This window comes from Rhinolophus sinicus, chromosome 5, assembly GCF_057876585.1.
Source record: "Rhinolophus sinicus isolate RSI-liver-muscle chromosome 5, RSI-T2T, whole genome shotgun sequence".
NCBI classification, from domain to species: Eukaryota; Metazoa; Chordata; class Mammalia; order Chiroptera; family Rhinolophidae; genus Rhinolophus; species Rhinolophus sinicus.
The window spans coordinates 9,150,827-9,163,866 of record NC_142505.1 but is presented as its reverse complement, the minus strand read 5'-3'; the positions used below and the strand labels follow the sequence as shown (position 1 = coordinate 9,163,866).

The window sequence follows — 13,040 nt, the reverse complement described above, 5'->3', positions numbered from 1 at the left end:
TCCTTTGATTCTAAATGACAGCTTTGCTGGGTAGAGTGATCTTGGTTGTAAGTCCTTGCCTTTCATCACTTTGAATATTTCATGCAAATCCCTTATGGCCTGCAAAGTTTCTGTGGAGAAATCAGCTGTCATTCTTGGATCTCCCTTGTAGGTAACTAACTGCCTTACTCTTGTGGCTTTTAAGAGTCTCTCTTTGTCTTTAACATTTGACATTTTAATTATAATGTGTCTTGGTGTGGACCTCTTTGGGTTCATCTTGTTTGGGACTCTGTGCTTCTTGGGCTTGTATGACTATTTCCTTTGCCAGGTTAGGGAAGTTTTCTGTCATTATTTCTTCAAATAGGTTTCAATTCCTTGCTCTCCCTCTTCTCCTTCTGGTACCCCTATAATGCGAATGTTGGAACGCTTGATGTTGTCCCAGAAGCCTCTTAAACGCTCCTCAGTTTTTGATTCTTTTTTCTGTTCTCTGTTCTGGTTGAGTGTTTTCTGCTACCGTATTTTCTACATCGCTGGTTTGATCCTCTGCTTCATCTAATGTACTGTTGATTCCCTGTACTATATTCTTCATTTCCGTTACTGTATTCTTTATTTCTGACTGGTTGGTTCTTTATGTTTTCTATCTCCGTTATTATGTTTCCTATCTCTTAAAGTTTTTCCTGAGATCAGTGAGCATTCTTATAACCAGTCTGAGTCTGGTAGGTTGCTTGTCTCCATTTGGTTTAGTTCTTTTTCTGGCGCATTGTTCAGTTCTTTTATTTGAGACATGTTTCTTTGTCTCCCCATTTTTGCCTGCCTCTCTGTGTTTGTTTCTATGTATTAGGTAGGGTTGCTATTTCTTCCAGTCTTAGTAGAGTGGCTGTATGTAATAGGTGTGCTGTGTAGCTCAGTGGCACATCTTCCTGGTCACCTGAGCCACGCTCTCTAGGTGTGTCCCTTTTGTAGGTTGTGTGTGCCCTCCTCCTGTAGTTGAGCCTTGTTTGATAATTGCACATCAATGGGAGGGACTGACCCTGGGGCTCACTGGTTGTGAGGACTGGCCTTGACTACAGTGGAAGGGTTGTTGTGCAGGGGCTGATCCTACAGAGCAGGATCTGCTAGACTCACATCTTTACAAATAAATCAAGAAAGACATTCATTCGTAATTTTTATTCACTTTTGTTATTATGCCAGAGCATTTGTGATTGATAAATCAGAGCTCTGTTTCATATAGTCTTGATGTTTTGGGTGAGGGTTACTCCTAAAGTGCAGCTCTGGTTTCTTTGTTGGAATGAAACTTTTTTTTTCAGATTTGTTTTTGTACTGTTTTGGCTTGAAAAATAGATTTCTTATAAACATGCAGATTTACATTGGTTTGAGTTCTATCCAGATATGTTGACAGATATTTTAGGTCTTAAAGTATTAGGAAACTTGGAATTATGATGAGGAAGGCATATTTTTCACTGTAATTCTGCAGCAAAAATGTGAAACCTAGGTGTTTTTACTTTTTGGAATAGCATTATTCAAATAATTATACCTAATTATCAGCTTAATACAATTGAGGACATGTAGGAATTAAAGCATAGCTATATAGCTAATATGTTGCTGTTCATGCTTCCCAGTTATATATGTTCAAATAAAATATTAAAGTGGGATATAATTTGATTCCAGTATCTTCCTATCAAACCTAAATTGCTCAGATATTCATGTGACAAAGATATCAATCAATGCTTTCCATTTTATTATTTCTTTAAAGTGTGCATTTAATAACCTTTCAGTGTCCTGTCATGAAAATTTGTAATTTGTCTCCCTTCTGTGTGAAAGGATATTTTTGTTAATGATAAAATGTTGTACCTATGAGTCAGCCCTTCATAAATGCTCGTTTAATTCTCACTGTTCATCCCCAGGCTTTATTAAGGATAGCGATTTCTTCTCTTTGATCACAGTGGTGCCAGGAGCTTTTTTACGTTCCGTATTTTCTTCATTGCTTTTACCACTGTCTGAAATCACTGAATTACTTCTTCGTATATTGATTGTCTTTCCCAGTAGAATGTAAGCACCATAATCCAGGGACTTTGTACCACTGGTGCCTAAAAAGGATCTGGCATGGGGTAGACACTCATAACTCGGCTGGCATTCCATAGCTGTAGCAGCAAAGTCAGGAGGAGAACCGCTTGTTTTACTGCAAATCTTGAGGCCTTTCGGTGTCACTACTTATGCAACGCTCTTATAATTTGTTGAAGTGGTGTTTGATTAGAGGTTTATGATTTCCCATATAAACAGGGTTTGCATGTTTGTTGATTGTAATTCTGGATGGTTGGTAGTTGACTTAACACTAAAACAGCATTGGTAATGGACTGTTTCTTGACAGTGTTATAATCATTATTTTAAAAATAAGGTAACAGAGGAGAGATTTTTGTTGTTGTTACTCATTTGAACCTTATGAAAAGACCTCCTAGAGTTTCCTAGGACATTAGAGTTGGGACAGGAGGTTCCATGATAGCACCAGCCACTGTATGAAAGCATTGCACAGGACTTCAGGTCACAAGCCTGTTTAAGCCCGAGACAATGCAGTTGGACGTCTCCACCTGCACAGGCACTTAACACAGCATTTGGAAGAGTGGGGGGATGGGGGTGCAGAGAGACTATTATCAAAATGTCATCTGGTTTAGAGACAACACTTTTTTTCAAAAGCTTTTAGAAACAAGTCTTGTTTTTCAGGTCTGCTTTTTTATAAAAACAATTTTTTCTTTTTCCTTTTTAGTTTTTATGTATCACCTACCTCCTAGTCATTGTTTAATGCTTAACATATGGTAGCTTTTCAATAAATTTATTGACTTATTCTTAGAATGCAACTTACACTTGCATAAAACATTCTGCAGATATGGACTGAAATGTTGGATTTTTAAAAAATGATTTAATACTAGAAGTAACTACCTTATGAGTAGATTGTCTGAAGTCTGTTGTATTTCTTTTATTTTATTTCAGGGCCTCTCACTTTGTTTTCTTTTTATAGCTTTACTGAAGTATATACAATAAACAGCACATATTTAAAAGGTACAGTTTGACGCATTTTGATACCCATGAAACCATCACCAGTGTCAAGATAATGAACACATCCACCACACTGAAAAGTTTCCTTGTGCCTGTAACCCCTCTTTTCCTCTCTGCACAAGTTAAACCACTACCATGTGATCCAGCCATCCTGTTTCTACGTAGTCACCCCAAAAAAATGCATGTTTATGTCTGCCTTGAGACTTCTACGAGAATGTTCATTGTGGCTTTTTTCATAATAATATCCAAACTGGAAACAAGCCAAATGTCCATCAACAAGTGAATGGATAAACAATTGTGATAAACCCATACAGTAGAATAGGATTCTGCTATAAAAAGGAATGAACGGTTATAATATTTGGTTTCAACTAAAGGCTGCCATATTTGAAGCAGATTTGTCATCTTTGTTGCGTTTTGCTTGGTGTGTAGTAGAACTGATTTTTATTCCCTTAGCATCTCCCCCCAAATGGAGGAAACTAGCCTAATATTAAGAAGTTAATTATATAGGTGAACCATAAAAGGATATAAGTTATAATTCGATAATTTAGGGTTGATTGTTCCTCTGAGAACTTAGTCAAAAATGGTCAGTTAATTTGTTCTGCTTCAGGACTTGTTTCTATAAGACCAAGTAGCTTATACACGATTGGTAAATAAGAAATGATATCAGCAATGGTTGTATGGGTTTGTGTAAGATTTTTCATGGGCAAGGGGAGTGGAACAGAGGGAGCAGAACTTAAAAAGGGAAGGAAAAAGCCTTCGGATTGGCAATTGTACAGACAGAAATTTTTTGAAGTGTGATTTCGTAACAGTAAAGATACGTTGTGAGGGTTTGAACGGACCGGTTTCCTTGCCAGCCTTAGCCCTAGCGAGCCACACTTCCTCCTGGGCCCATCTTAACCACAGCCTCAGTCTACATGGTTTTCCCACCTGCAAGTCTGCACTTCCACTTTACTGTTTCTGTTCATTGGTAACATTTCCTGGGACAGTCCCGAACAAGGCTTAAATTGCTTGCCTGAATTATCCAAGTTATCTCTTGAGGAACCAAAATTCTGTTCACAAAGGTGCATAAATTTTGAATTGTCTGTCCCAACCCTAATTTTACCCCCTTTATTTTATTTATTTTGCAGAATGAGGTTTTTTTTCCTCATTCTCATTTTTTTAATGTGGCATTCTAACGAAAAAACACCCAAATTAAAGAAGTTTATTTTAAGTGATTTCCTGGAAATGTTTTATTTAAAATATTTCTTAGTATTTTTAGCTAATACTTATTTATATCTTGCTTACTGTGTGTTAGATGTTGTTCTAAGTGCTTATCAAAGATTAGCTCATTTTAGCCTCACAACAGTACTACTTAATGAGTCTGGTATTATCCTTGTTTTATGGATAACGGAACTGAAGATCAGAGAGGATGAATAACCTGCCCAAGGTCACACAGCACAGGTAGTTTGGTTCTATAGATTGTACTCCTAACTACTATACTACTTGCCTTCTGCACCATGTTGAATATAATAAACTAGAAGTTATTATGATTTTCTTGTGTAAGTCACATTGGTGGCTTTATAGCAAATTAAAACCTTGGCAGCATTAAATGCAGTGAAGAGTGGCAGGGAACACATAAGGACAGCGTAACAGCTTCATCTATTCAGAAGCTGGGAAAATGGTGTCAAATTTAAACTGCTGAAATTGTTATAATAAATAGTTTATTAGAAATCTTCATTTTATTTGGTTTTTATTTATGGTTTTAAATTTCTCTTAGGCATATCACACCTGAAAAATTTTATGTGGAAGCTTGTGATGATGGAGCAGATGATGTCCTTATCATCGACCGTGTGTCCACAGAGGTTACCCTCGCAGGTATTTTATAGCCAGATTTAGAAGTGTCTGAGAGCGAGTTCGTACCTAAGTTGCATTCATTAAAATAAATTAATCAGATGTGTGTCAGTGTGTGGATCTCTCAGTGTCTTATAAAATTTTAATTCTTGCTATGTCATTTGATTTTTATGCATTAATTTTATGCTTTATCCTTTTTATGAAAAGAGAAATGATCTTGAAAATTTTCCTATTTATAAAAATTTAAAAACATAATTATTTCTTTATTTGTTCCCTTATCTGTACTCGAACAGGAATAGCTTTATTGATGTCTAAGTTCTTTCTAGCGGTACGATTTAGGGTATTTTGAGTGTGAGTAGGTTGTTTGAGCATTAAGTGCGTGGAATTTTAATAGCTACTTTTGTTTTTTTTAGATATTCGAGACTGAGGACAATTTAATAAATGAAAAGTAATATAAGCATCACTGACTAAAACTTGTGTTTTAGGCAAATGACGTTTCTAAGCTTTATCTTATTTGTCCAGTTATATTTTGGTTTTTGCTTCTCTGGGGTATAAAAAACAATTTTTCTTATCTTTTTTTATAGTTTTTTTTCAATTGTGTGGAACTCTGATTTCTGACTAGATTAATGTGAAATAATTTTGGTGAGAAATTAATTTCATGTTTCATTTGTTTAAAAATTCACCTATAGACAGAGTTCTATATTTTTTCTTAAGTACAGTATTTGAGTAACCATAGAGTAGGCATTCAGTAGACAGTAAATATCCTTTGAATGAATAAGCGAAATATGAAAATATTTTGCATAAGATAGTAAAATGTAAGAAAGGAATAGCTATGCATTCCCATTTCCTTGGTTATCTGGTTATGCTAAGTACCATATATGTAGTTTTCATTTGACGAAATGGACTTAGAGCTCTCTTTCAGTTTGATAATTTGGCATTTGCTATGTCTGTTGCTTAGTGGCTGCTCTCTCAAGACAGCTGATTGGTTTTAACCATGTTAGTGCATTTTCCTGAAGTTTAATCACACTACTTATTTATACCATATTGATACAACCTAGTGTCTTATAAAAAGCTTTAGTATGGATGAATGTATTTTCAATTATTTTTGACTTTTCAGTGACACTTAATTTGTAGGTACAGATTGCAGACCCATTTGAGTGGACAAAGCTATAGGTCATGGACATATTAGGTTGGTGCAAAAGTAGTTGTGGTTTAGAAGGTTAAAAATAATTGCAAAAACTGCAGTTACTTTTGCATCAACCTAATAGTTTGGCTGTGAAGATAATGTCAAGCTCTCAGTAGATACACGAAGAGACTGATCTGCCGCCCATGATAGTGAGGGCGGACTCAGTGTCTCTGCCAGTTTCTTTTTATCTTTGGAAATGCAGACCATTGCGCGGAAAGAGGGTTTTTTTTTCTTCCATGAAAAACCGATATATATTCTTAGGAATTCTCATAGTTTTATTGCTGCTCCTCTCCAGTCAATATACCTTACAGCCCTATCTATTGAAGTTTATCAAATGATCCCCATGTGTTCAGGGTTTGCTCTGACCTGTTTGTACTGCGCTGGGGTTCCCTTTCTCACGGTAGTTAATTATGGCACAGCTTTGCTAAGTTGATTGAATTACTGAGTGAAACAGAAATGAATTTTAGACTTTATTCAGAATTACAGGACTGCTTTTAAGAAAAAGAACTTGGGTTTATAGCAGTGTCTCAAAATGGATTCCAAGATGATAATTAACCTGTGACTGAACGAAAACCTTTATGGCCACATAAGTTTGGGAAACCGTGAATTAAACAGTGGAGCAGCGTTGTTTTACCATAGGCCTTCTCAGAGCTTTTATCCCCCTGCTGGGCATTCTGCCTCTTCCTGGGAATGGTCATATGGGTGTCAGAAGAAGCTTATTTCACGGGGAGACCCTACCTCCTCCTTTTTGGGAGCATTATTCCCTAGAGTTCCACAAAATATTTTTGTGAACCACGTTGACTTAAAGTTTAACAATTACGAAATGAACCCTGTAATCTAAGATGAATAGATTAATTTGTTTATAAGGGCGTTATTGATAAAACCATGGGTGACGATGGTGACTCCCTGCACACTTGTGTAAATGACTGTCAGCCGCGAGCAGGGCTTTCCCTTCTGCTTACCTTCCGTGGGTCTTCGCCTCCACACCCCACATTCTTAGACGTGGGTAGGCAAGTCTTTTTTTGCATTCCATTAGTTGCATGTTAAGATTAAAATCTTGTCTCAACCCTCCTTTCCATTTACTGTCTAATTTTCTTAATGGGATAGAGACTTACTTTCTGGTAAGAGGTTAAATAAATTTTGTTGAAAATTGACATTAGAAATAACCCACAATTTACCTGATGAGAATGCTGAAGTGTATTGCTTTTGACACCATATTCTGGACAGGCAGACACCTTTATATGTAATGTGGGTATCTTTATTTTAAATTCTACCAAAATGGAGGCGTTACACTAATGAAGGAGTATTGCTTTCTAAGAATAAATCATGCATGTTGATTTAGTTGAAGTAACTATTAAAATCACACTAAATTTGCCTTTGTATTGGTAAGTGTTTTCTATGTGATTTTTTTTTTTTTTTTTCCTTTCAAAGTCAAGAAAGATATTCCTCCTTCAGCTGTCACAAGACCAATATTTGGTATACTGGGCACAATCCATCTGGTGGCAGGTAAGGAAAAATAAGATGGGGAAAGACAGTAATAAATTAACACTTAGAATATAAGATGAAGACATACTTCATACCATGCTTTAGGCAATAAACCTATAGATTAGGTATTTGTTATTTAATTTCTTAAAGTAATATACCCCAAATGGCAAATGGTTAAATTTATCAGCCTAAGGTTCTATTGAAAAGCAGTTTTGTTTTTGGTTTTATTTCAGCTAGAGTTGAAATCCTAGTCAACTAGACATTTTTCATAAATTCTGAAAGGAAAAATTTTCATGCGTTGATGGATGAGAGTATCCTACCTTCAACCCCATGCTGAGTTGAATATGGCATAGAGCCTGTTAGAGCATGTTGCCTGGTTCTGTGTTATTAGGAAACTGATTTTGTTGATCTAAATTTCATTTATTGAACTTTTTAAAAATTCCTGTTTTATCAGGTACGGTGCTAGATGCTGAATTGTAAAAGATGCACGTCCTTTTGTCCTGCACTTGACAGTCTAGTGAGAGAGGCGTTGAAGTAGTAAATGACTGTAGTGCAGCGGCAGAGGAGCTCTAGCCGAGAGCCGTACCTGGGAAACTGCCAGGGAGGACCCTTGGGGGTGGAGCCCTGAACAGAGCCTAAGAATTAATGTAGTGGGAAGGGCTACCCTGTTTTGTTTGTGGGAGGAGGAGGTGGCCAGGGTCAGGGTTGGGGTGCGGTGCGTGGCGCTGTGATGACGCCTTGGTTCTGACTGCTCGTCTTTGTACAGGTGCTGCTTGACCTACAGGGGGGTTGTGTCACCGTGAACCCATACTAAGCTGAAACTACTGTACCTCGAAAATGCATTTAATACACTTAACTACCGGCCATCATAGCTTAGCCTAGCCTGCCGTAAACATGCTCAGAACACTCCCATTAGCCCACAGTTGGGCAGAACGCAGTAACTACAATGTAGAGTATCAGTTGTTTACCCCCGTTATCCCATCGCTGACTGGAAGCTGGGGCTCTCTGCTGCCCAGCATCGTGAGAGAATGTAGTACGGCGGATGGAGCCGTAGCCCGGAAAAGATGAGATTCCGAAATCGGAACACGGTGGCTACCGCATGAGGGTCGCTTTTGCACCATTGTAAAATCGAAAACTCATGAGGTGAACCATGGTAGCCGGGACTCCGTAATGCTGCAGGAATCACTAGTTATACTGCCTCAGCACATTGCTCTACCGCTTAGAATGACACGAAGGAAATAGGAGGGGCACAGACGGGCCATTGCTCTGCAGCGGTCAGATCTCATGACCTATGGCGCTTTAAGCAACACACTGGGAAGTGTATTAGCAGAAACCTGTCTGTCTTGGGCATGACGGGAGAGAGAAGTGTTTTCTGTCCCTACCTTTCATCTGCTAAGGTGACTACTCTGCTACCAAAAACTTTTGGTTTTATCTTGTTGAGAAAAAAATTTGACCTTTTGATAGGAATTTTTCTAAATAATATGCTGGTGTTTCTATTCATAAATTGTAAGATTGCTTTAAAAAGAAAGTTTGGGCCTTTGAGCTAGACAGCACAATACAGTCTCATTCTGCCAGTTTTTAGATGTTTAAACAATAAGGACTGCTGTTTTTGGCTTTAGAGATGACTTATTTATATTTATGTGAGTTTGGCTTGGCTTTTTGCAGGAAATTATCTAATTGTCATTACCAAAAAGACAAAAATAGGTGAATTTTTCAATCATGTAATCTGGAAAGCAACAGATTTTGATGTCCTTTCTTATAAGAAGACCATGTTGCACTTAACTGATATTCAGGTAAGAAATGAAAGCACTTAACTAATTGTAAAACCCAAAGGAGCACCATGGAGGTGGCAGGAGGGAGGTGGAATGCAAAGAATGTTGATGGAGTTTTTAAGCCTGATTGTTTAAGCAACCCATAGAGCAAGGCCACTGTACATGCCTATATCCTTAGCCATAAAATGTATGAAAAATTCTTCATATACTTTATTTCTCTTGGTTTCTTTTTAAAAAGAAAGCTGAGTTCTTAAATTATGAAATTTCATATGGAGGGAAAAGGACGAGCAGAAATTGCATATGTCTCACCACCTGGATTTCACTTCATATCCTTTTTGTGAAGAATAAAATATTAGATACCTTTGAAGTTCCACTCAGTCTATCTCATTCCCTCTTTCCACAGAAAGTTTTCTTCACTTTTACCACCACGTGTGACTATACATGTGTATATATGTTCAATCCTTTTGCACGATTCCTGTATACACAGATTTCAGTTGTCAGTCCCCCAACAACGTGATTTATATTTCAGTTGTGGTATATTAATTAAAGAACTAGCCACCAAACATGAAAGTGCAAAGAAACCAAAATTGACAAGTAGAAGTGGAATTCAAATCGAACATAAATGAGGTATAGCAGAAATAGCTGGTTTCCAAACATTAACAGTTATTTTTTAAAACAAGGATAAAAACAAATGTCAATCTTGGTATGCATTGGGAAAGCCAGCTAAAATGATCAGATAATAAAGATAAATATAACTTTTATGGTACTTCCCTTTTAATCTTTGTTTTTTTAAAAAATTCTGATTTACTTACCATCCACCCCCAACCAGTAAAGTTCCTTAAGAATGAGGATGGTATTATTCTCTTGTTATTTACTTTCTGTATTACTGGACTCCTTGTGAATTTCTGTTTCTCATTTGTCAAATGAAGATAATTTATGCTAATGTAACAGAGTTGTTTTTGAAAATGAGAGAGAATCTGTGTAAAGTGTCTGGCACACAGTAGGTCATAACCTAAGATGGTGATGCTTTGTCAAAATTGTGAAGGATACCAAAAGGCAGGAGTTCTGCCTTATCAATTAATATAATAATACCTTACACTATGTATGGAGCGTCTTCTGTGTCAGGAACTGTCCTCGGTCCTGGGGAAATGGTGTCCTAGCCCCGTCCTTCTGCTAGTAGCGTTTAACAGGGCTGGACTTACAGGTTTTTATATTCCTTCTTTTTTCAGGTTGACAGATTCCTTTTCAAGTATGAGATAGACTGATTTTTTTTCTCCCCTTTGTTTATAGTTACAAGATAATAAAACCTTCCTAGGAATGATAAACCATGTCTTGAGTGTGGATGGGTTTTACTTTTCAACCACATATGATTTGACCCACACTTTGCAGCGGCTGTCCAACACTAGTCCAGAATTTCAAGAAATGAGTCTCTTAGAAAGGGTAAGTTTAATTATCAGTTATTTTTACTTATTTGGGTTTTTTTTAAGGGGCATATCTCTATTTCGTCCATAAAAATACATAATGCTTTTTCTCAATTTTGGCTGTGTCTGGATCATATATGGCGCTTGGGAAACATACCATGTCTCAAATACACATCACAATCTCAAGTTCAGGACCCCAGAACTGGTATATGTTACACAGACAGGACCGAGAACCACTGATGTAGGTAGTCAGAAATCCAGTCTAAACAAGCTCTCCCTGATATATAGTATAATAGTTATTAGCCTTAGTAACACAATTACCGCTTGTAAAATTAATGTTCCAACAGGTGATGTTGTTTCTGCAGTGGTATTTATAGTTTTTGCAGCTAGAAAAGTAACAACTTACTGACTTAAGAACTTGAAAAATATCCTTTTGTTTAAGGGGAGGTTGTTATTTTTCTTTTTTCTTTTCTTTTTTTTTTTAAGATGAGTGTATCTTTAAAACTGGGCCTCAAATTATCTCAACTTAAAATTTCTGCAGTTCAGGAACATGGAAATTGCTGCCTTGGTTTTTTATTAACAAACCTTAGATGTGTTTGGAGGCAGACAGAATTTAAAATGTTGATGTCAGTTACCTATTAGGTTGGACCCTATGAAATTGCCAGTAATTGACCAGTTTGGAAATTGACCAGTTTTGACGAATAAAAATGGTAATTTCAAATCCGTATTTTAGTTGACTGGCTTTTTTGAGATTTCATACTCTATATAATCTAGTAAAATTTATGTAGGCTTACCTATAAATATGGATGTAAGTTAAGCAATCAAGAAATTTGGCTTGATAACTACAAAGAGACTTTTGCTTTTAAAAGGAGTTGCTACATTCCCCATTTGTTTATCAAATGTCTTTTAAATGCGTGCTATGTACCAGGCACTGTAGTAGCCACTTGGGGACACAGAATGAAAGGACATGGCTCCTTTCTTGTGGCAGCCTGCAGTGTATTGGGGAATGGAAGTTCGAGCAATCACAAAACAAGAGACAATTAGTGTCATGGAGATATGTACCAAAGTGTAGTGGTATCCTGAAGGCAGGTGGGTCTCACTCTGTCTAGGGGTGTCAGGGACAAATTTGCAAAGTAACCTTTGAGCTGAGACTTAATGATGAATAGGTCTTATTGGTCATGTGACAGTGGGAGATGGAGGGTTCCAGGCAGAGATGGTGACAATATTAGGCTAAACTGAAAAAGAAGCCATCACATCTGTGGGGATGGGAAAGGGAATTTTTGTCAGCTAATCAAGAGTCAGTTAAAGTTAACATAGGGAATCATAAAGGTGATAAATGCACCACATATACCTTAAACATTTTATCTTAAAATTTTTCATTGCCTGGTCAGTTTTTTGATGTAAGATCATAGACTTTTCTTTGTTTTTATTCCGTGATTCCTAATTGTCTTTCCTGGATAAATTACATCCATAAAGATTTTGACACTTACAGAGCAATCTATTTACAGAATCCTATAAAATTTTAGTACGTTTCTCTAATCTTTTATAGCTGCCATTCCCACTTCTAACTCAACAACAGTTTTGTTTTAGCATCTTGCCTTTTATCTAGTTAAATTCCAGATCATTTAGCTTTATAGAAACTGTTTGTAAGTCACATTTCATTGATTTATAAAGTAGTTAAATGATGTAGTGATGAATGACAAGTACAGCTGGGACAGACCGATAGGGAGCACACACCTGAGCCTCGGGAGGTATCCATTCATCTGGCGGTGGCTGAGTTTAAGAGCCACTCCCTGGGACTTCAGCTTGGGGCGGGGAGTGTGTGTCAGTTTTTGTGTCTTATAGAGAGAATGGAGAGAATTGGTTAATCTCCTGAGTTATTGAAGGAGCTGCTTCTGTATTTACAGTTTGCAAATCAGAATGGCCAGAGATGAGATCAGAGTTCTGGGCTGCTAGATCCCAGGACTGGTCAGGCCACGCAAAGATTTAGTTCCTTTTTTTTAAAAAATTACATTTATTGGGGTGACTGTGGTTAGTAAAATTCCATAAGTTTCAAGTGTGCATTTCTGTAGTACATCATCTGTATATCACATTGTGTGCTCACCACCCAGAAGATTTGGTTCTGTAGATGACAGAAAGCCAGTGAAGAATTTCCAGCAGACAGGAGACTTGTCATGTTAGAGGACTCCTGCTGGCAGCCTGTGGAGGAATGGGTGGGCAGGGCCAGGCCAAGACGTTAGGCAAGGGAAGCTTTTAGGCTAAGTGCTGGCCAAGGGTGGTAGGAGTAGATACGTAGAAGAGAGGATGGATTTGGAA

The 13,040-nt window shown here is 37.3% G+C and overlaps 1 protein-coding gene across 1 annotated transcript in view; it reads left to right on the top strand.

Moving 5' to 3' along the window:
• SACM1L (SAC1 like phosphatidylinositide phosphatase) overlaps positions 1-13,040 on the top strand; it is a 51,890-nt gene that overhangs the window by 12,314 nt on the left and 26,536 nt on the right. The window contains exons 2-5 of the mRNA XM_019724057.3: positions 4,787-4,884; positions 7,478-7,552; positions 9,197-9,324; positions 10,594-10,743. Of these exons, the coding sequence (XP_019579616.1) occupies positions 4,787-4,884; positions 7,478-7,552; positions 9,197-9,324; positions 10,594-10,743 (451 nt within the window). The remainder of the gene's footprint in view (positions 1-4,786; positions 4,885-7,477; positions 7,553-9,196; positions 9,325-10,593; positions 10,744-13,040) is intronic.